This window comes from Polyergus mexicanus, unplaced genomic scaffold, assembly GCF_030449975.1.
Source record: "Polyergus mexicanus isolate NDT 795.1 unplaced genomic scaffold, iyPolMexi1.0 SCAF_10, whole genome shotgun sequence".
NCBI lineage: Eukaryota > Metazoa > Arthropoda > Insecta > Hymenoptera > Formicidae > Polyergus > Polyergus mexicanus.
The window spans coordinates 3,552,018-3,575,488 of NW_027223330.1; the positions used below are offsets into that span (position 1 = coordinate 3,552,018).

At 31.3% G+C, this 23,471-nt stretch overlaps 4 protein-coding genes, 1 long non-coding RNA gene and 3 pseudogenes across 9 annotated transcripts; 1 reads left to right on the forward strand and 7 right to left on the reverse strand.

Moving 5' to 3' along the window:
- Positions 1–14: 14 nt before the first annotated feature.
- On the reverse strand, positions 15–2,100 carry LOC138937049 (odorant receptor 10-like). 5 transcript variants are annotated; one of them, XM_070302924.1, is made up of 5 exons: positions 1,199–2,100; positions 846–945; positions 651–758; positions 304–459; positions 15–115 (listed from the first exon to the last, which is right to left on the reverse strand). In XM_070302924.1, exons 1-5 carry the CDS (start codon positions 1,987–1,989, stop codon positions 62–64), a joined length of 1,209 nt encoding a protein of 402 aa, XP_070159025.1. In that variant the 5' UTR covers positions 1,990–2,100; the 3' UTR covers positions 15–61. The 5 variants fall into 5 exon arrangements, 4 of the variants coding, with proteins under 4 accessions (XP_070159025.1, XP_070159026.1, XP_070159027.1 ...); XR_011447453.1 differs by having other exon boundaries at positions 38–115; positions 1,207–2,100; XM_070302925.1 differs by lacking the exon at positions 15–115 and having other exon boundaries at positions 303–459; positions 1,207–2,100.
- A 2,807-nt stretch (positions 2,101–4,907) lies between these two features.
- LOC138937213 (uncharacterized) lies at positions 4,908–5,871 on the reverse strand (annotated as a pseudogene).
- LOC138937214 (uncharacterized) lies at positions 4,951–6,888 on the forward strand. Its single transcript, XR_011447475.1, has 3 exons — positions 4,951–5,960; positions 6,063–6,115; positions 6,686–6,888. It is a non-coding gene; the product is annotated as an uncharacterized lncRNA (long non-coding RNA).
- LOC138937212 (odorant receptor 82a-like) lies at positions 6,174–8,972 on the reverse strand. Its single transcript, XM_070303232.1, has 6 exons — positions 7,904–8,972; positions 7,585–7,684; positions 7,377–7,487; positions 6,999–7,154; positions 6,666–6,746; positions 6,174–6,194 (listed from the first exon to the last, which is right to left on the reverse strand). The coding sequence occupies exons 1-5, from the start codon at positions 8,707–8,709 to the stop codon at positions 6,687–6,689; spliced, it is 1,233 nt and encodes a 410-aa protein (XP_070159333.1). The 5' UTR covers positions 8,710–8,972; the 3' UTR covers positions 6,174–6,194; positions 6,666–6,686.
- Positions 8,973–12,158: 3,186 nt separating this feature from the next.
- Positions 12,159–14,507, reverse strand: LOC138936999 (odorant receptor 10-like). Its single transcript, XM_070302841.1, has 5 exons — positions 13,559–14,507; positions 12,821–12,920; positions 12,587–12,697; positions 12,361–12,516; positions 12,159–12,297 (listed from the first exon to the last, which is right to left on the reverse strand). Exons 1-5 carry the CDS (start codon positions 14,347–14,349, stop codon positions 12,244–12,246), a joined length of 1,212 nt encoding a protein of 403 aa, XP_070158942.1. The 5' UTR covers positions 14,350–14,507; the 3' UTR covers positions 12,159–12,243.
- A 557-nt stretch (positions 14,508–15,064) lies between these two features.
- Positions 15,065–18,717, reverse strand: LOC138937082 (odorant receptor 10-like; annotated as a pseudogene).
- Positions 18,718–19,178: 461 nt separating this feature from the next.
- On the reverse strand, positions 19,179–21,516 carry LOC138937189 (odorant receptor 82a-like). The gene is made up of 5 exons (XM_070303199.1): positions 20,212–21,516; positions 19,824–19,923; positions 19,620–19,730; positions 19,344–19,499; positions 19,179–19,271 (listed from the first exon to the last, which is right to left on the reverse strand). The coding sequence occupies exons 1-5, from the start codon at positions 21,006–21,008 to the stop codon at positions 19,218–19,220; spliced, it is 1,218 nt and encodes a 405-aa protein (XP_070159300.1). The 5' UTR covers positions 21,009–21,516; the 3' UTR covers positions 19,179–19,217.
- A 29-nt stretch (positions 21,517–21,545) lies between these two features.
- Positions 21,546–23,419, reverse strand: LOC138937193 (odorant receptor 82a-like; annotated as a pseudogene).
- Between the last annotated feature and the right edge of the window lie 52 nt (positions 23,420–23,471).

Sequence of the window (23,471 nt, forward strand, 5' to 3'; positions counted from 1 at the left end):
ACTATTTACTGTGCTCTAACTCTAAATTATATCTAATTAATATATTAAAAATTATTAATATTTACGTAATAAGAGTACGAAGTATATTTAAATATGCTAATGCAGATTTAATTACCTGAAACAGTTATTAATCATATTGAAGCTATAAAAAATATATTTATTCAGTTAATGATTAACTTTTAAAATAATTAATTTATATTTTTGTAGAATCTTTATTTATATTATATATCTATTGGATAAAATACCATGTGTGTAAGAGTTACGTATCTATCTGAATTGAGAGATACATTTTCGTATACTTACATTACCGAAAGTAGAGAGGGAAAGCTCGATCATTTTTCCAGCAGTGATTTTGACCACGATGCTAGAACGTAAAATTATCAGAGCAAAACCGAGGGCACTGTTTCCAGGTAATAGATACCAATTTGTCATATAAGCAGTTTCGCCAATTTGGTCGCACTGTTATAACCCATTTTATATATCTGTTACGATTAAATGGGAAAATATACGTTCGCGGCAGTATAGTGTTTCAATGGAACTCATATGCAAAATTAACTATTTTGCTCTAGATTATACGATTTCTTATTAATCACCCAAAAAAATCTTTAAAGTTCTAATTTTTTATATAACAGCTCTGACATTACGGTTACCTGCTCCGAAAGGATCTCCCCGATGTAACAAAATATAAAAATATTGAAAGTAACAGAGATCAATATTATACCATACGCAATTATACCTTTGCTGTCTTGGTTCCATTCCTGAAAAGGGTTAGTTAATTTATACAAAAAAAAATAGATAAAACGAATGTGTAAATGTTACATGTGAATTTTATGATGCGCGCTTACCAATATGCAATAATAGCCTAAGAGGCACATATGCATTGTGCATCCTCCTATTTCCACGAGACAAACAACATTCGTAATTTTTTCTATGTAGGATACAAAGCTAAAAATATTTAGAAATACGTAATATGCGTTATAATAATTAATTTTTTGCATATATTTTCTATTATTAAATAATATCTGATGTATTATTAAATTTAAAGCAGAATATGAAAATAAATCCGTTTTGGTTATATATCGTACAAAAAAATTTATTAAAAATCTAATTGACAATTAAGAAATTAGTAGGGTTGTTATGTAAAACACAAATATAAATTTCGCGAAATTGAAATCTAATTGAATCATTCAATTCTTACCTAAGTACCTTTAAATGATGCTCGACGACGACTGCAAATTTTTGCTGCGAAAAATTTCTCTTTTCATTCTTGTCGATGAAATTATCTAACAAGGATATCAGAATCTTTAATTGACCGCAGGCGTGCATTACAAAGACGGAAGTGATACTACATGTAGCTGCCACTATGGAATTTACTACAAACGTAGATAAAAATTGTATCGCAAACACTATTTCGTACGTCGGGCTTGTCGTAGTATCCAGAATCTTATCATAGAACGCAAAAGGTAGGGAATGCACCGACACGTTATCAGCGGCAGACTCGTCCAAGGTCATTCCTCGGAAGATACTGTAGGAGAACACTCCGCTGTGCACGAAAGTCGCGGCGAATATCGCGATGAAACGACCGATCCTGGCGTTCTTCAACATCACTTCTCGCTCCTCTATTTTCGTCACGGCTCGCCAATCTGATTCGATATGTTCGATACATCGACGTATGTCGCCGACATGCGTCAGCAACGTGCAGTACTTGAGACTTGCGAGCACCCAATTGCTGAGAGGCCCGAGATCGCGTACCTTTGCCTCTACGTCCTTGGTCTCGTCCAGAAAAATAGCCAACGCGCAAGGTATTAAAGTACTGGCGATGAGGAAAACGCACACTAACAGTAGTATCATCGACAGAATTTTTTCCTTCATCGACGATACTGGCCAGATGCTTATTGGCCTCAGAAGCCAACGAATCGGCTGTATGCTATACTCCGTATCCTTTATATAGTCGAATATGATCGGAACATTCTGCAGGGAACTCTTCATGTTCGCTTCGCAAGCGCACGGACACGATTGAGCAAATGATTATCCGAAAAAAAAAAGAACGATGAGTGATAGTCATAGAGTAACGCGTGCGCATTTTGCCGACTATACTTTCGAATAATACACGCGTCTCTTGGAGAATCGATATTCACGGTGATAGCGTATTGAAGCAGTGGTGAGTTTATTACGCGATAGACAGCTGATCGCACGCGATAACAGCTGGGTAACGCAAATAGTTTACTGTTTTGTTGAAAGTACTATGGTGCTTTACTTTCTGCATCTTTATTTAAAAAGAATGTAATAAAAATTGTTTGCATTATTATTGACAGTGTATATTAGTTATTTAATATTTTATTTCTTAATTTTTTTATTAATTTAAAATGGCAACCAAAAATTGAGCAATATAATTAATTTGCGCTTATATCGATCGATCTCAAAAGAAGAAAGTAGAATTAAACTAAAATCTAATAAGATATTAAAAAATAATAATGGATGCCAGAGAAAATTTAATAAATTCTTTTGATTTTTATTATAGTTTAAGAGAATATATTTTTTCTATACATAATATATTTTACACATTATTTATCCTATTTATTACATAGTTAACGTCCGTAAAAGATTTAAATATACTACAGAAGTTTTAATTACCTGAAACAATAGTGTTCGTTTTTAAATATTTATGCAAATGATATTCTAAAGATTATCAAATTTAAAATATTGAGTTAGTTGAGCATAATTATCACATGTTTCAAGGTAACACACATTAAGATAGCACACATAATTACACACACACACACGTATATGTATGTATGTATATGTGTGTGTAATTTTATAATTAACAAAACAGCAAAAAAGGCAGTTTATGGGGCACGATATATATGTGTATGCGTTACTTACATCACCAAAAGTTGCAATAGACAATTGAAATAATTTCCCCGCCGTGATCTTGATTACATTACTCGATCGTATAATAATCAAAACGAGATTACGTGCAGTTTTGTGATGTAGTTTATACCAGTTAGTCATATATGCCATTTCTCCGACGCGCTTGCACTACCAAAATCAATATAAAATATTTTTAAATTTTTTTAAAATAAAGAAAATTTAATAATTTAATTTAAAAAATAGTGTTAGAAAAATGGAACTGTATCAGTATATATATATATATATATATATATTTATATTCAAATATTCAGTTTTATTAAAAATGAAGTAATTATGTTATGACTATTTTGTATAGAATAATATAAAAATATTATAAATTGTATAACAATGCTGGTTATAAATTATGAAACTATTTTGATTTGCATCTACTGTTACCTCTTCAGTGATTATTTCTCCGATATAACAAAATATAAAATATTGAAACCCATTGATAAATATACGATAACGTAAGATGTTATTTTTACCAGGGTTGGGAAAGTTACTTTATAAAAGTAACTCGTTACGGTTACCGTTATTTTTTCTAAAAAGTAACTCGTTACCGTTACTCGTTACCAATTTTAAAAAGTAACTCGTTACCGTTACAGTTACTAAAAAATAACGAGTCGTTACAATTTCCGTTACTTTTTTACAATACAAACTAATAAATTATATTGCATAAGAAAAACTTTTAAAAAATTTTAAGCAAGATTTCATTCAAGGTTTATTACAAAATAAATGATTAAATTTTATCGAAATTTTTTATTAATTTTTAATAAAATTTGTTGCTCCATAGTATCATCATTTAAATGCCCTCTTTGTGGTGTTAATACAGAGCCACCGATGCTAAACATTCTTTCTACAGATGCACTGCTTGGTAGAGCTGTATTATATTTAATAAAAAGTTTTTTAAGTTTTGGATAGTCGTTTAACATTTCTATATTACAATTATTTGATTTTAAAAACCGTTGCAATTCTTCTTGTTCAGATTCATTTTGTACCGTTTTTTGCTCAAAAATGAAAAAATCATCGTGATCGTCAGATTTTCCAGCTTTTGGAGAATTTTCAGTTGATCGGATTCCCAATAAATCCTCCAAGTAATTTTCAGCACGTTTTCTTTTTTCTCCGGTTAACCAGTTTAACTTAAATTTTGGATGTAAACATGCTGCTATTATTAATTCTTTTGTTTCAAATATTGTAAGAAATCTAAAATCAAATATAGTAAATTAAGCGACATTGTTTGTTTTATTGAAATTAATACTTTTGAATCAATAGTTTAAAATAAAATAATATTTTTCAATTAAATCCTTATTTAAAATTAAATAACATATGTATTAATCAAATTAATAAGTTACCTTTTATTTAAACCTTGCTGAATAGCTTCAACTAATGAATGGCAATCTATAAGGTCAGATTTATTGAGATTTTCTAATTTTCGTTGCAAGGTACTTAGAACTGGTAGTAAATGAGATTACAACATAATAAGAATGCTAATTGGTCGATTTGCTTACGGCTTTACGGTTAAGATAAAAATTTTATCACGCACAATAGCAAGAATAATATCTTAAATAAATCAAAAAATTAGAAAAAAGTAACGATAAAAGTAACTGTTAAATTCGTTACTCGTTACCGAAAAATGTAACGAAGTTACTTTTTCCGTTACAAATAAAATTTGTAACGCCATTACCGTTACAGTTACCGAAAAAAAGTAACTGTAACGGTAACGGCGTTACAAGTAACGCGTTACTTCCCAACCCTGATTTTTACTGTATCGAACGTTTCCCAAGCCTGAAAGATTAAAATACAGACTTGTATCTGTTGTCTAAAGATAAAATATATCTAGTTTTTCTTGTACTTACTTTTTCTTCTACATTATAATGAAATATATATATATGAATGATATACATATATAAAAAGTAATATTTAATTTATAATATTTGAGTTTACACGAGAAAATAAAAAAGTTATTAGTGTAATAAGATATTCATTTTTATACGTCTTCAACATACCATAATAGAATAATATCCGAGCAAGCACATATTTATCGTGCATCCCATTAACTCTGCAAAAGAGACTTTATGCATAATACTCTCTATGCATGATATAAATCTAAAATATATATACATGTATAGTTATAAAATATATATTCGAGCAAATTGCTTTTAAATGTATGGTTTTTATTAATAATAATAATATACTTCAATACTCTTAAATGATGTTTTACTATAGTAGCTAATTTTCGCTCAGCTTCATGATCTTCCTCCTTTTGACTCTCAACAAGTTCGTGCAGCCATTTATATAGCACATTCAATTGACCACAAGCGTGCATCGCGAAGACAGCAGCCAAGCTGCAAGCACCGACGGTAGAGGAACTTGCTACAAACGTCGACAGAAACTGTATAACCAATGCGATTTCATTGACCGGACTAAATTTCGTATCGACGATCTTGCTATAAATCCGGTCATTGGATGCATCGTGAAAGTCTCATTGTTAACATTGTTAACAGGAATGCGCCGCCTTGCATAATCACGCCGCAGATTTCTGTCATGAAGCGACCGAACTTGGCATATCGCAACATCGCATCACGATCTTCGATTCTTCGTACGAGCTTCCAATCAGCCTCCATATGTTGTATGCAATCTCGAAAATTATTGCTGCGCATTACCAATGTCCAATAATTTACCGAGCCCATAATTCTGTGAATCAGTGGTCCCACCGCACTCAATTTTAATTTAATATCGCTCTCTTCTAATAATACGTATAACGTACATGGTACCATTATGAGTGTTATTAAAGTTGAACAAGTGAGAATATGTAATGATACAATAATCTTCCAGATGCCTGTCACGTCCGTTTGTGGCCAAGCACCGATGGGTCTGAGAAACCATCGATTTAATTGAAGACTATAATCATTATTGTTTTTAGAATCGGCACTTTTTGACACAGATCTCGGATTTGTCATGATTGCTTCACGAATGCATCCGATACACTGTCGCAATTATCAATGCTTCGGACAAAGATTATGTTCCAGCGCTGCTTGCGCCAACTTCAAGTAAAGTTCAACACACACATACTATTATATATTTTTTGCCTGAGAGGGACAATTGCATGTTCAATCGATAATCGTTTGTGACTCCAGTCTTTGTTCTCCCAGTTTGTTAATATGATGCCACATTATACGAGAAATATGAGGATACTTTCGCGGAAGTGAGTATAAATTTTATAAAATACTAAACTTCTCTCAATATTTTAATTTTTAATTTTAAGGCAATCAAGAGTGGACTATCTATTTAATTGTAAAGAAAGTTATTATGTCACAATTATAATATATTAATCTTGCCTGAAAAATATCTATTCTATATGTGTGAAAAATATATTTCCTAATTTTTTTTCAAAAAGATACGATATTTACTTGTACAATATAATAGTTAATTTTTAAAATTTCAAAAGCAAAATATTTTTATATATCAATATTAAATGATGTGTATATATATATATATATATATATATATATATATATATATATATATATATATATATATATACATTAAAATATATCTCATATAAGAAATCTTAATATTTTTAATACCAGAATAATCTTTTCTTAACGTTGCAAAATGCAATATTGTTGTGCTTTTAAACAATGTTATCATGAAAAAAAATTTATATAAGTATAGTATATAATGTGATTTATTTTAATTATTATATAATTCTTCTATTGTTCATGTCATTTGTATTCTATACAAAATATATTTACGTTTTTTAAATTTTATTTAGTTTACGTGGGAGGAGTCATCGTTCTTAAAATATTCAAATATACCACAGAAGTCTTAATTACCTGAAACAAGAAGATCTTCCTTCCTATTTACGATATAGTTAATCGCATTTCAACAACTTTAATATCAAAGCATGAGAGTTAGCATTAAAAATGAGCGAATATTGCTCAATAGCAATAAAAGATCGTAAATGAAGAGAAAGATATCAAGGAATATTTTACAATAATTTATAAACATAAAGTGTAAAAAAAATGTATTAAACTTTTATTAATACAATATCTCATTTATAAATGCAGTATATATGTTTTACTTACATCACCAAAAGTTGCAATAGACAATTGAAATAATTTTCCGGCGGTTATCTTGATAACATTACTCGATCGCGCTATTATCAAAACGAAACCAAGGGCAGTTTTGTGCGGTAAATCATACCAATTGGTCATGTAAGCCTTTTCGCCGACATTTTTGCACTAATAAATAAATATAGATATTTTAAAGATTATTTATAGATATTTTCTATATATAAAAAATGGAAGAAACTATAAGAAATATATTGAAAGATAAAAATTTTTAAATTCAATCAGCAGTTTATGAAATAGTAGATAATTAAACAATGATTGCAATATATATATATATATATATACTATAATCACCTTAATGTTTAAAAATTTATCATAAATTCAAGATATTACCTGTTCCGTAAGAATCTCGCCAATATAACAAAATATGAAAATATTGAAAGCCATAGATAAATATACAATAATATATGACATTATTTTTGCCGCATCAAAATCACTCCAATTCTAGGAAATCGGAGAAAATACATTTAACATTTTATATATAAACGAAGAAAAAAATCCTCCTGTAACGTATATTCACCTTTTTAAGTCTTTAGCGTACCGTAATAGAATAATATGCGAGTAAACACATATTCATCGTGCATCCCACCAATTCCACGAGACAGATATGTTGCATAATATTTTCCATGCGCGATATAAAACTGAAACGTATATATGAGATCCAACACGGTTTTCTTTAATAAAGAAAATATCTGTACTTTGTTCAAGATAAATATATACATTTTTTTATATAAAATATAAAAATAAAAATATCTTATTTGATACGGAAATATTTAATCAGAGTGTAATTACTAAATAGAATTTTTATCTAATATGACAAGCGAGCAATCGTAATCGAATCTCGATACTTAAACAAATACCTCAGCACTCTTAAATGATGCTCCACGATCGCAGCCAGTTTCTGTTCAGCATATTCGTTTCCCTCATCCTCGTCCGCAACGAGATTATTTAACCACGAGAATAGCATGTTGAGTTGACCGTAAGCGTGCATCGCAAAAACTGCAGCGAGACTGCAAGCGCCTACCGTAACCGAATTTACTATAAAACACGATAGTAGCTCCACGACCAGCATGATCTCATTTGCGGGACTGAATCTCGTGTCGATAAATTTACTGTAAATCGGACAAGTCATCGGGTGCATCGACGTCGTTACATTGCCCACGAGGATGGAAATAGATGTCATCGCTTTGGCTACGACAAAGAGGAACGTTCCGCTCTGCATAAACACCGCGCAAAATCCGGCAATAAAACGACCGATCTTGGCGTATCGCAACATCACCACCTGATCATCGATCCTTCGTATTAGTCTCCAATCCATCTCTATGTGTTGCACGCATTCGCGGATGTCGTCGCTGCGCGTAAGAAGCAGCCAGTAATTAATTGTGCCCATGATCCAATGACTCAGCGGACCCATAACGCTTAGTTTCATCTGGATATCTTTCTCCTCCAGCGATACATATAATAAACACGGCACCATGACGATTGCTATCAGAGACGTGCAAGCGAGAATATGCGCCTGCAAAGAGACCCTCTCCGTCGTCGATGTGCACGCTCGTGGCCAGGCAGCGATCGGCATCAGGAACCAACGAGTCAGTTGAAGACTATAATCGTCATTGTTTTTATGTGTAAGTTTGATGCTCGTTGGAACACGCTTGGAATACGTCATGATTGTTTCGCGGAGGTGCACAATGTACTGATTGTGATGGGAGATACACTGGAGTTATGTTCGAACGGGCGCCTGCGCGAATCTTTGGTGAACGCACAGGGTTGTGCTTCCCGAGAGAGACGCATGTCTGATCGATAATTATTGCACGCGGAAATATAACGTTGACTGTTTAAGAGTGGAGAACACGTGGAAAGCATATGTGACGGATAGGGTAAGTCTTTCTATCCATTTCCTCTCTCAATTGTGTGTAAATACGTGATTTGCAATACGATATTGAAAAAAAATATTACTTTCTGATACATAATATCTTGGATAATGTAGAAATCTATGTTAAATCTATTACACTTTTAAATAACATAGTTATAAATATTGAAACGTAATTTATTCTATTTATTTATTGAATACTCTATTTACTTGTATCTATCAAATCTATACAAAATATACACATTTATTAGATTTTTGAATATAATTAATATTGTTCATGCAGAAGGACTCATTGTTCGCAACATATTCAAATATACCATGGAAGTCTTAACTGTCTGAAATACAATAGTAATCTCTTGCTTATAGAATATAGATTAATAATTTCGAAAATTTTTAAATTTATTTATATAAAATAATATATTAAAAATTAGAAAATGTAACTAAAGAATGTAGTATAAAAATGTTACAATAATTTATAATAGAAATAAATATAAAGCACAAATATATATAATATATTAAATTTTTATTAATGATTATCATAAATATTACAATGTGTGGTACTTACATCAGTGAAAGTTGCGATCGGCAATTGAAATATTTTTCCAGCAGTTAACTTGGTAGTATTATTTGATCTTGATATTATCAAAATAAGCCCAAGAGAAGTTTTGTGTGGTAATTCGTACCAATTAATCATATATGCCTTTAAATTTAAAAGATTTTTTTTTTGTTTAGAGTTTAGAGATATAAAAAATATTCTAGAAACATAATAAAAAAATGACGATTTATCTTTTAGATTGCCCGCATACTCACTAATTGTATTTGACTTAAATTCAAATTATTACCTGTTCTGTAAAAATCTCACCTATATAAAATATAAAAATATTGAAAGACACAGATAAGTATATAATGCCAAATGATAGCAATTTTGTCATATCAGATGTACCCCAATTTTATAAAGATAAAAATTAATAATTAGAAAATAACAAAGAATTGATTTTTTTTTTATATTTATACTATGAACATTATTACACTAAACTTTCATCAATAAAAACAAAATTTATTCATTGTATATCTCAGCAATTCCACGAGTCAGATATTTTGCATAATAGACTCCATACGCGATATAAAACTGAAACGCATACACAATTGTAACGCGCGACATAATTTTTTTTTTTTTTTTTCCCCCAAGGAAAGAGAGACGTTGTTTAATATAAGTTAGTTTATTTACGAGTTCCTTTGTAATATGATAAAATTACATGCAGTGCAAAATAATTTAAATGAAATACCTCCGCAGTCTCGAATGATGTTCCACTATAATAGCCAGTGACGAATGAATTGTAAACTGTAATCGTTATTATTTTTACATGTCACCTGAATGCTCGTTGACACACGCTCGGAATACGTCATGATCGCTTCATGGAAGCGTACGATGCACTGAGTGTGACAAGTATGTATGTAGTTACAAGTAATGCGCTGGTTGGAGTTACATGTTCGAGCGAGCGCCTACGCGAATCTTTAGATTTGTTTGATGAACGTACAAAGTTATATTTTCCGATAGAACGTATGCATATCTACAGGATTGGGAAAGTTACTTCATAAAAGTAACTCGTTACCGTTACCGTTATTTTTTCTAAAAAGTAACTCGTTACCGTTACTCGTTACTAATTTTAAAAAGTAACTCGTTACCGTTACAGTTACTAAAAAGTAACGAGTCGTTACAATTTCCATTACTTTTTTACAATACAAACTAATAAATTATTTTGCATAAGAAAAACTTTTAAAAAATTGTAAGCAAGATTTCATTCAAGGTTTATTACAAAATAAATGATTAAATTTTATCGAAATTCTTTATTAATTTTTAATAAAATTTGTTGCTCCATAGTATCATCATTTAAATGCCCTCTTTGTGGTGTTAATACAGAGCCACCGATGCTAAACATTCTTTCTACAGATGCACTGCTTGGTAGAGCTGTATTATATTTAATAAAAAGTTTTTTAAGTTTTGGATAGTCGTTTAACGTTTCTATATTACAATTATTTGATTTTAAAAACCGTTGCAATTCTTCTTGTTCAGATTCATTTTGCACCGTTTTTTGCTCAAAAATGAAAAAATCATCGTGATCGTCAGATTTTCCAGCTTTTGAAGAATTTTCAGTTGATCGGATTCCCAATAAATCCTCCAAGTAATTTTCAGCACGTTTTCTTTTTTCTCCGGTTAACCAGTTTAACTTAAATTTTGGATGTAAACATGCTGCTATTATTAATTCTTTTGTTTCAAATATTGTAAGAAATTTAAAATCAAATATAGTAAATTAAGCGACATTGTTTGTTTTATTGAAATTAATACTTTTGAATCAATAGTTTAAAATAAAATAATATTTTTCAATTAAATCCTTATTTAAAATTAAATAATATATGTATTAATCAAATTAATAAGTTACCTTTTATTTAAACCTTGCTGAATAGCTTCAACTAATGAATGGCAATCTATAAGGTCAGATTTATTGAGATTTTCTAATTTTCGTTGCAAGGTACTTAGAACTGGTAGTAAATGAGAGCTCTGCTTTTTCGAAAAGATAAAGCTCTCATTGGATATCGCGCGTCGCGTCATCGCACTGGTCTGCAAGAGCCATAAGTTGATCAATCACATTCAAGCATTTTTACAACATAATAAGAATGCTAATTGGTCGATTTGCTTACGGCTTTACGGTTAAGATAAAAATTTTATCACGCACAATAGCAAGAATAATATCTTAAATAAATGAAAAAATTAGAAAAAAGTAACGATAAAAGTAACTGTTAAATTCGTTACTCGTTACCGAAAAATGTAACGAAGTTACTTTTTCCGTTACAAATAAAATTTGTAACGCCATTACCGTTACAGTTACCGAAAAAAAGTAACTGTAACGGTAACGGCGTTACAAGTAACGCGTTACTTCCCAACCCTGCATATCTAATCTATAATTGCTCGCGGAAAGATAGCGTTGATTATAAAGAATTTTGTGGAAGGATTAATTTGCTATGGTGCATATAATTGTGAATGTAGCATAATATTTTATGTGATCCGTGCATATTGCTACTTATAAATGAGGTATGAGAAGTTGTATAAGATATTTTGTAAAGGATGCCATATAAAGATATAATATAATCCGCATAAAATAATAATTATAATACAATGTGGATTTTTAAGCAAATTTTAATTTTAAATTGTATTTCTTAACAACAGATAAATAATATGTTGTGTTTGTATGTGCTTTTATTTTAAAAATGTTATATAAATAAAGAAGGTAAAAATACATATATCGAAAATCTCTACGATCGCATTCATGCTTACGTTGTAACAGTTCGTAAGATATTTAGATAGACAAGAGACGTTCTGATAACCTGGAATGAGATGATTGATAACTTACTGAAAATATTTCTAAAGAAGAATCAGTTAATACTCACGTCACTGAAAGTCGCAATGGAAAGTTGAATTAATTTTCCAGCAGTTATTTTGATCACAGCACTCGATCTGGATATAATCAAGATCAATCCGAGTGCTGTTTTATGAGGTAAACGATACCAATCGGTCATATACGCTATTTCACCAACTTTCTTACACTAATAAATATGGCTGTTAAAAATATATGTTATTAATATTTGTGCTAGTTCATATTCACAGTTTCTTTACCTGTTGCGTTAAAATTTCACCTATATAGCAAAATATAAAGATATTGAAACTCATCGATATATATACAATAATATATGCCGCTGTGCTCTTTGCGTCAATTTTATTCCACCACTAAAAAGATTATACAAGAAATTGAGAATTTTTTTGAGACAAAAATTTTTGAGATTTTAAAAAGTGTGTAATTAAAATGATTGTGACTATATACATATTCACCTTTTAAGATGATTAGCATACCGTAATTGAATAATATCCAAGCATACATAAGTTAAACGTACATCCAACTAATTCTACCAGACATATTTGATGCATAACATCTTCAATACGCGCTATAAATCTAAAATTAAAATTTGAAAAAATTATAGAAACCTTTGATGTTTTGCTGTATTTTACAAAATTTCGTCTAAACTATTTTTATTTATCGACACATATCGTAATTTTTATTTGTTTCATCATATAATATGTATCGAAGTTTGAATAGTTTATAATCAAAATTTTATTTACAAGAGAAAAAGTTTATTTTATAATATTCTAAAATTTATAAATAAAAATAAAAATATGTAATTTTGAAGATTCGTGTAAGACATTATATATAGTATTTTTTCGTTAATCGAAAGGTTCTCCAAAATTTTTGTTAATGATACACAAGGAAAGACAGTTCAGCTTCCAAAAACTCATTTCAATAGCTCATGAGAATAAGAGCGAGTGGAAAGGAATAAAATATAGTTAATATATATAGTTTTTAATATCAAAATTAAAATTAAATGTCGTTTAAATATAAGTCTCGCGACTCGATTGCATAGATAAAAAGGGAAATAATTTTTTTAATAAAATGGAAAGTATCTGTTAATAAAGAAGTATTGTGTATTGAATTGAATAAACGGTTAGACAATTACATCTTTGAAATTATATTCTTGAATATTTTATTTTTAAATATTGTATATATATATATAGCATGTAACCCCCTAGAATTACCTCAAAACACGCAAATGATGGTCCACGATATCGGCCAGCCTCCGCTGGGCCGTATCACTTTCTTTCACATCTTTACCTTCGACGAGATTGTCTAGACGCATGGTCAAAATATCGAGCTGACCACACGCATGCATAGCGAAAACGGCGGCCAGGCTGCAAGCTCCGACAGTGGTAGAGTTTACTATGAAACCTGAGAACAGCTGCATTATTAAGACGATTTCATTCGCTGGGCTGAATCGGGCATCCACAAATTTGCTGTACGAGGGACAGGGCAGCTGGAGCATCAGGACGCTCCGATTGTCGTCGATCGGCACCATTACCGTCGTCATCCCGGATACGATGCTGTAGGAGAAGACGCCGCCGTGCATGAATATCGCGCAGAAACCTGCCACGAATCTGCCCAATCTCGCGTTCTTCACCATGATTTCGCGATGCCGCGATCGCGTACTGACGATCCGCCAGTCGATTTCCATATGTCGCACGCATCGATGTATATCGGCGCCACGCAGCAGTAGGGAACAATAATTCATGGCGCCCATGAGCCAGTGGCTCAGCGGGCCGATGGCACGGAGTTTCAGCTCGACGTCCTTCTCCTCGAGGATGATGTTCAACGCGCACGGCACCACAGTGAAGGCTATTAAAAAATAACAGACCAATATCAGAGCGCGAGAGACGGCTTTCTCGCTGCTCGAAGTTGTGGGAGATCGTGGCCACGCGCCTATCGGCTTTAGAAACCACCGATTCAGCTGTACGCTGTGATCATGCAGCTCTTTAGTCATCGACCGACACATTGTGACTACGCGACGGCACAACGACTACTAATCGACTATTGTAGCAATAGTCACTGTGGCGTCTGCGCGAAAAAGATAGTCTACTATGAAATAAATCTGATCGATTGAAAAGTACTGTCGGACTTGTTGCTTCGGTAAACGTTGCGAATGCATCTATATACATTGACAATGAGTCAGTAACTTGATCAAAGAGTTTTATATATGATTATTATACCTAACACATGAAACATTTTATCGGAACATTGCCGAATTATATTAATTTAAAAATTAATTTTTTGGATAAATTGATATTTTATATTGAAGGGGAAGAAAATAATACAATAATATTTCTTTGAGATTGGTGCGCGAACTCTTTTGACTAATTTATTCTAACAATAAGAGTGATGTGGCAGATCGTAAAAAAGCGGAAAGGATAAAACAGCAATTTAAAATAGCAAGTAGTAGTAAATAATTTATAAAATAGCAATTAAAATAGCAATACTATGTGATTTTTAAAGTGCATCTAGAAAATAAGTACTTTTACATATTTATATATAGAATATTATTTATGCATTTCAATTTTCTTTTACTATGTTATGATAATCTTAGTATTTGTGAAGGGTTCATTATACATATTAACAATAAGGAAATAATATTATTAAAAGCCGACGATTTTTAAATCATTTCCTATTGTATGTTGATTAATTTACTCTCATTTTTTTATATATATATTATACAATAGTTACATAGCTATGGTACGAAGTATATTAAGATATACTGCAGATGTTTTAATTACCTGAAATAAACAAAAAAAGATTAAATTAAGTAAATCTTATAGATAAGATTTTAATGTTGATACACTTGATGAATTTAACATAACTTTTATATCAAATTTTCTCACGAATTAGATAATTCATAAGAATATTATGCAAAATGCAATGGAATGTAATATATGAAATAATGAAATTTTACTTTTAAATGAAAATGTGATATTTGATATTATTAAAATATACTCACATCACCAAACGTTATTAAAGAAAGTTGAATTAGTTTTCCGGCAGTGATTTTAATCATGGCGCCGGATCTCGATATTATCAGCACTATACCGAGAGCAGTTTTATGAGGTAAACAATATCAGTCACTAAAATAAGCCATTTCGCCAACTTTCTTGCACTGAAATTAATTTTATGAATATAATATAATAAATATATTGTTATGTAGAAATTGCATAACTATTTTATAAAATAAATTTTTATCTCGAAAAGAGGCAGTATGCAGTTTGCTCATAGATATTACCTGTTCTGTAATTAGTTCGCCTATATAACAGAATATAAAGATATTAAAAGACATGGAAATGAACAAAATACTATACGTTGCTATAGTCTTCGTATTTCTCGCATTCCATTCCTGAAATTGCAATATGAAGTTTTGAGAAAATAGAAATTTTTTAAAAATATAGAAATGAAAAATGTTAAGACTTTTTCTTATTGCAGTAATATTGAATTAAAAGCAAATAATTATGTGAATTTTTTTTTTCTTTTGTGGTAATAAATTAATCGTCTTATGTCAAAATAAATTGTCTTTTTTCGTATATCAGTCATTGCTAAAACTCTCTGCTTTCTTATTCTAAATAAAAAATGCATATATAATTCATTTGCATATATTCTATTTCTCTGGCAAAACTAAAATTTATATGACAATTGATTGAGATTTATAGTTATTTATTAATGTATGATTAATGCATGAAACAAAAAGAAAATTATTGTTTTATTTTTTCATTTCACCAAACTATATTATTGAATGATATACAATACATATATGCGAATGGTGACATATAAACAAACTAATTTCTTTTATCAAATTTTCCAAAAAGAAAATTTACATGATTTTTTTCTCTAATTTAGTATAACGTTAGTGAGAAATCAAAAAAATAATACATTAATATTTTTTTGTTATACCTTAATGGAACAATATCCAAGCAAGCATAAATTTAACGTGCATCCAACTAATTCCACGAGGCAAATTTGATTCATAATTTTCTCGAAGCTTGATAAGGAACTAAAATTATTATAATTATTTCAGATTTAAATTGTTGCCTTTTCTTTTATTTAGTATACATTATAAATTAATTCTTTATGAAGTCGATATAAATAATACTTTACTTTAATACACGCAAATGTTGCTCGACTATGTTTGCCAATTTACACTCAATAGATCGTTTCTCCTTTTCTTCATCGATCAATTGGCTTAGCCATGAGTAAAGCACGGCGAATTGACCGCATGCGTGTGTCGCGAAAACCGCAGCAAGACTGCACGCCCCAACTGTGATAGAATTTGCTATAAAACCGGACAAAAATTGCATCGCCAGCACGATCTCGTTTATCGGATCGCGATTGGTATCCAGAAGATTGCTATAGAACGGGCAAGGTAATCGTCGCATTATGACGATCTGATTGTCGATCATGATAATCATCGGCGACAGACTATTCACCATACTATACGAGAACACACCACAGTGCATGAAAAGGGCGCGGAAGCCGGCTACGGATCGGCCGAACCTGGCGTATTTCAGCATCAAAACGCGATCATCGATTCTACTCACCGTAAACCAATCGCTCTTCATGTGCTCGATGCAACGACGTATATCTTTGCCGCGCCATAGCAACGAGGAATAATTTATCCCGTTCATGATCCAATGGCTCACGGGACCCACCGAGTTTATTTTAACATCGAATTCCTGTTCCTCGAAGTAGAAATACAACACGCAAGGCACTACTGTGAAGGCTATGAGACAATAGCACGTTATCTGAACCAGGGTTGGGAAGTAACGCGTTACTTGTAACGCCGTTACCGTTACAGTTACTTTTTTTCAGTAACTGTAACGGTAATGGCGTTACAAATTTTATTTGTAACGGAAAAAGTAACTTTGTTACATTTTTCGGTAACGAGTAATGAATTTAACAGTTACTTTTATCGTTACTTTTTTCAAATTTTTTGATTTATTTAAGATATTATTCTTGCTATTGTGCGTGATAAAATTTTTATCTTAACCGTAAAGCCGTAAGCAAATCGACCAATTAGCATTCTTATTATGTTGTAAAAATGCTTGAATGTGATTGATCAACTTATGGCTCTTGCAGACCAGTGCGATGACGCGACGCGCGATATCCAATGAGAGCTTTATCTTTTCGGAAAAGCAGAGCTCTCATTTACTACCAGTTCTAAGTACCTTGCAACGAAAATTAGAAAATCTCAATAAATCTGACCTTATAGATTGCCATTCATTAGTTGAAGCTATTCAGCAAGGTTTAAATAAAAGGTAACTTATTAATTTGATTAATACATATGTTATTTAATTTTAAATAAGGATTTAATTGAAAAAAATTATTTTATTTTAAACTATTGATTCAAAAGTATTAATTTCAATAAAACAAACAATGTCGCTTAATTTACTATATTTGATTTTAGATTTCGTACAATATTTGAAACAAAAGAAATAATAATAGCAGCATGTTTACATCCAAAATTTAAGTTAAACTGGTTAACCGGAGAAAAAAGAAAACGTGCTGAAAATTACTTGGAGGATTTATTGGGAATCCGATCAACTGAAAATTCTTCAAAAGCTGGAAAATCTGACGATCGCGATGATTTTTTCATTTTTGAGCAAACAACGGTGAAAAATGAATCTGAACAAGAAGAATTGCAACGGTTTTTAAAATCAAATAATTGTAATATAGAAATGTTAAACGACTATCCAAAACTTAAAAAACTTTTTATTAAATATAATACAGCTCTACCAAGCAGTGCATCTGTAGAAAGAATGTTTAGCATCGGTGGCTCTGTATTAACACCACAAAGAGGGCATTTAAATGATGATACTATGGAGCAACAAATTTTATTAAAATTTAATAAAGAATTTCGATAAAATTTAATCATTTATTTTGTAATAAACCTTGAATAAAATCTTGCTTACAATTTTTGAAAAGTTTTTATTATGCAAAATAATTTATTAGTTTGTATTGTAAAAAAGTAACGGAAATTGTAACGACTCGTTACTTTTTAGTAACTGTAACGATAACGAGTTACTTTTTAAAATTGGTAACGAGTAACGGTAACGAGTTACTTTTTAGAAAAAATAACGGTAACGGTAACGAGTTATTTTTATAAAATAACTTTCCCAACCCTGATCTGAACAATGCTCGATAGAATTTTTTCAGCGGTGGTTGCACGCGATTCCGGCCAAGCACCGATCGGTTTCAGAAACCAGCGATTCAGCTGGATACTATAATCATGATGCTTCTTGTAATGATACGAAGCTGACATCGGCAGTGATATCATCATAATCCTTCGTGTAAAGCACGCAAAATACTGATTGTAAATGTTTTTGTTATCGCGTCTTTCAGCGATAAGCGGAATAGTCAATGTAGCGATTGCGCAGATTCTTCTTTATAGATAGGTTTGCACGAGAGGCGGGACATTGTGCCAATCGATAATCACTACTTGTTGCAACGTCACTTGCAATTACATTAGGTACACATATTAGATACAAACTGTGTGCAATGCATTTTATTTTATAAGCGATCGTACAGAATTGTGGAATATAAGACACTTGATTTGCATATTTACAAAGATTTGCTTATCGTATAGAAAATTATTTTATTCTTATGCAGAAATAAAAAAAAGATTGCTTTTATTTATGTCAAATATCTAGAAATCGTTTTGGATGTATAAATAAAATAAAAGACAAAGGAGAAAGCAAGAATAAGTCATTAGCATCTCAAAAATGTGCTTTAAAGTGCACAATATGTAAAACTTTTCATATAATTTTTTTAATTTTACATGCAAAATATTTATTATGCATTGAACGATAAAACATTGTATTGTATAATTTACATAGTTAAAGTTCTAAGCATATTCAAGTATGCTATAGATGTTTTAATTACCTGAAAAATAATTTATTCGAATAATTTTGATAAGCTGAAAAATGACATATAAGTACCCTTCGTAATACTTACGTTACCGAAAGTTGCGATTGACATATGAAATATTTTTCCAGCAGTGATTTTGATAACAATATTCGATCGTATAATAACTAAAATTAGACCAAGCACAGTTTTACGCGGCAGTTCATACCAATTTGTCATATAAGCTGCCTCACCGACCTTTTTACACTGTTGTAAAATTAAGCAAGTAATTTTTGAGAATCAAAATTTCGATACAATATTTAAATTTTATAATATTATTTATTGAGAAAAAAAAATGACGGAAAAAATGTACATAAATGTAATTACCTGTTCCGTAACGAGTTCACCGATGTAGCAAAATATAAAAATATTAAACATCATCGATGTATATACAATGGAATACGCTAATAAAGTGTTTGTACTCTCCTCATGCCATTGCTGAAACATATAATGTGCAACTTGATAGAATTTGAAAAAGTAATAAGCATTTCTCTTTGTCACACATTCATTTTTTCATATTTTCGAACATACCGAAATAGTGTAATATCCAAGCATACATAAGTTGAATGTACATCCGACTAATTCCACAAGACAAATTTGACGCATAATTATTTCCATGCGCGAAATAAACCTAACATTAACACGCTAGCAAGTAAGTACACATTTAAGAAAAAATTAAATATTTTTTGTTAAAAAAAAATTATTTTATAATAATTTAAGTATTAAACTAAATTACTGATTATACTCTATTTTTTATAATTACTTTTTTACAATTTTAGAAAATTTTATTATTTTTTATGATATGAGCCTTTACATCCAAAATTTTTGAAATTTCTGAAATTGCAATTTTCTGTATACATTTAAAAGTTATATATAAATATACACAATAAGAAATAATAGCATCAATTATAAATCTTACCTTAATGCTCGCAGATGACGTTCCACGAGATTCGCCAGTTTTCTCTGAATTATAATATCGTTTCGTCTATTTTCGATGAGTTTCTCAAGTCGCGACATCACTATATTAAGCTGGCCGCAGGCGTGCATCGTGAAAACTGCTGCGAGACCGCATGCACCGACCGTGCTGTTGTTTACTACTATGCTACAAACAACTTGCAACGTAAATATAATTTCGTATATCGGACTGAATCTGGTATCCACGATTTTATTGTAAGACGGGCACGGTAAGCGACCGATTGCTACTGTTTCGTTGCCAATAACCACGATTGTAGGCGATATTCCTCTCGCCACGATATAAGCGAGAACCCCACCTTGCATGATCAACGCACAAACGCCCGCTATAACGCGACCTACTCTCGCATTCTTCAGCATCACTTCGCGATCGTTCTCTCTTTTCGCTATACGCCAATCGGTTTCCATGTGCACGATGGATTTACGTATTTGTTTATTTTGATATAGTAACGAACAATAATTCATACCGCCCATGAGCCAATGACTCGTGGGTCCTAGAGCTTTTAATTTCAAACGGAAGTCTTTCTCTTCAAATAATATATACAATATAGAAGGTATAACAGTGAGAGCTATTAAGGAATGACATGTTATTCTCACAATTTTTGATAAAATTTTTTCGATAATCGAGCTCGTGGGTGATTCGGGCCAAACAGCTATCGGCTTTAAGATCCAACGATTCAACTGGAGACTATAATCGTTATCTCGTTTGTAAACGTCTATCTTGGATTTGCGAGAGAAACGCATTGTGCTTAATCCACGAAAGGCGCGCCTGTTACTGATCTTTACTACTGATTGCGCGTCTCAGCGGTAAACAGTAGTTACGGCAGCGCCTGCGTGGCCATATAGTTTAATTCTCAGGAAATTGAAAAGACATTATACGGCTGATTGATTGTGCGAAATCAATATTCGACTTTCGCAGTTTATTGCATAGAAATTGAGGGTAATATGCGGTACAAGAGTAATAGAGGTAGAAAACGATTGAACAAATACTATCAAATATTAGTTATGTAAATGTTCCGTTAAACACGATGAATTGTTTATTAATATAATGATCTTTCTCGTTAAAGAATATGTCTTTTCTCTTGTATATTTTTAAATATTCATATAGCAAGCAGCATGTGTTTTATTCGAGTCTCATTTCAGATATAACAGGTAAGAATATTTAAAATTGAAAAATTAATTATTTAATTGACCACAGGTATACTATGTTGATTATTTCTAATGACAAATATTATATGGAATTTATTATACGTTAAATTTACATTGTAGTGCACAATATTTTTACACGGTTAAAGTTCTAAGCATATTCAAGTATACCACAGATGTTTTAATTACCTGAAAGATAATTACTTTGAATATTGTTTAGTTGAAAAATGACATATAGCATTCTTCGTAACATTTACATTACCGAAAGTTGCGATTGATATATGAAATATTTTTCCTGCAGTGATTTTGATAACAATGCTCGATCGTATAAGAATTAAAATTAGACCGAGCACAGTTTTATGCGGCAATTGATATCAATTTATCATATAAGCTGCCTCACCGACTTTTTTACACTGTTGTACAATAAAGTAAGTAACTTTTAAGAATCAAAGTTTTGACAATATCTTAATTTTATAATATTATTTATTAAGTAAAAAAGAATGACGAACAAAATAAACGATAAAAATGTGATAAAGTAAATTCAATTACCTGTTCTGTAACAAGTTCACCGATGTAGCAAAATATAAAGATATTAAACATCATCGATGTAAAAACAATGAGATACGTTATTAAAGTGTTTGTACTTTCCTCGTACCATTCCTGAAACATACAATGTGTAACTTGATAAAATTTAAAAAAATAATAAGCATTTTTCTTTTTAATAATAAGTCATTTTTTCATATTTTTGAACATACCGAAATAGTGTAATATCCAAGCATACATAAGTTGAATGTACAATACATCCGACTAATTCCAAAAACAAATTTGACGCATAATTATTTCCATGCGTGAAAGAAACCTAATATCGATACACTAGCAATAACTATACATTTAAGAAAAAAATTAAATATTTATATCCAAATCAGTTTTTATATTAAAAATTTTTGAAATTCCTGAAATCGCAGTTTTTTCTATATATTTGAAAGTTATAAACATTACATACAATAATAAATTAATGTCAGTTATAAGTCTTAATGTGCGCAAATGATGTTCCACGAGATTCGCCAATTTTTTCTGAACTACAATATCGTGCCGTTTTCCTTCGACTAGTTCCTCGAGTCGCAACATCACTCTATTAAGCTGACCACAGGCATGCATCGTGAAAACTGCTGCGAGACCACACGCACCGATCGTGGTGCTATTTACTATTATGCCAGAAACAAATTGCAACGTAAATAGGACTTCGTGTATCGGACTAAATCTGGTATCCACGATTTTATCGTAAGACGGGCACGGTAAGCGACCGATTGCTACTGTTTCGTTACCAATAACCACGATTGTAGGCGATATTCCTCTCGCCACGATATAAGCGAAAACCCCACCTTGCATGATCAACGCACAAACGCCCGCTATAACGCGACCTACTCTCGCATTCTTCAGCATCACTTCGCGATCGTTCTCTCTTCTTGCTATACGCCAATCGGTTTCCATGTGCACGATGGATTTACGTATTTGTTTATTTTGATATAGTAACGAACAATAATTCATACCACCCATGAGCCAATGACTCGTGGGTCCTAGAGCTTTTAATTTCAAACGAAAGTCTTTCTCTTCAAATAATATATACAATATAGAAGGTATGACAGTGAGAGTTATTAAGGACTGACATGCTATTCTCGCAACTTTTGATAAAATTTTTTCGATAATCAAGCTCGTGGGTGATTCACCGTGGGCCAAACATCTATCGGCTTCAAAATCCTACGGTTTAATTGAAGACTATAGTCGTTATCTCGCTTGTAAACATCTATCTTGGATTTGCGAGATAAACGCATCGTGTTTAATCCGCGAAAGGCGCGTCAGATACTGATCTTTACTACTGATTGTGCGTCTCAGTGGTAAACAGTAGTTACAGCAGCGCCTGCGCGGCTATATAGTTTATTTCTAAGGGGATAGAAAAGACATTTTACGGTTGACGGATTATGGACAATCAATACTTGCAGTTTTGCAGTTTGTTGTATGGAACGGAGGGTAATATATGGTTATATGTCAATGCGGTGTAAT

Bases quoted from the DNA above. Each gene is read 5' to 3' on its own strand.
- LOC138937189 (XM_070303199.1), bottom strand. From the start codon at position 21,008: ATGCGTTTCTCTCGCAAATCCAAGATAGACGTTTACAAACGAGATAAC. The intron at 19,731-19,823 runs GTATGTTCGAAA...TATATGTTTCAG, and splicing joins TTGGATATTACACTATTTCG to CAATGGCATGAGGAGAGTAC. The intron at 19,272-19,343 runs GTAAGTATTACG...ATTATTTTTCAG, and splicing joins CAATCGCAACTTTCGGTAAC to GTAATTAAAACATCTATAGC.
- LOC138936999 (XM_070302841.1), bottom strand. From the start codon at position 14,349: ATGTGTCGGTCGATGACTAAAGAGCTGCATGATCACAGCGTACAGCTG. The intron at 12,921-13,558 runs GTAATTCTAGGG...TTTTAATTTTAG, and splicing joins CATCATTTGCGTGTTTTGAG to ATTTATAGCGCGTATTGAAG. The intron at 12,698-12,820 runs GTATGCTAATCA...TAATCTTTTTAG, and splicing joins TTGGATATTATTCAATTACG to TGGTGGAATAAAATTGACGC.
- LOC138937212 (XM_070303232.1), bottom strand. From the start codon at position 8,709: ATGACGTATTCCAAGCGTGTTCCAACGAGCATCAAACTTACACATAAA. The intron at 7,685-7,903 runs GTATTTGTTTAA...TATACGTTTCAG, and splicing joins CATCATTTAAGAGTGCTGAG to TTTTATATCGCGCATGGAAA. The intron at 7,488-7,584 runs GTACGCTAAAGA...CCGATTTCCTAG, and splicing joins TCGCATATTATTCTATTACG to AATTGGAGTGATTTTGATGC.
- LOC138937049 (XM_070302924.1), bottom strand. From the start codon at position 1,989: ATGAAGAGTTCCCTGCAGAATGTTCCGATCATATTCGACTATATAAAG. The intron at 759-845 runs GTAAGCGCGCAT...AACCCTTTTCAG, and splicing joins TAGGCTATTATTGCATATTG to GAATGGAACCAAGACAGCAA. The intron at 116-303 runs GTAAGTATACGA...TAACTGTTTCAG, and splicing joins CCCTCTCTACTTTCGGTAAT to GTAATTAAATCTGCATTAGC.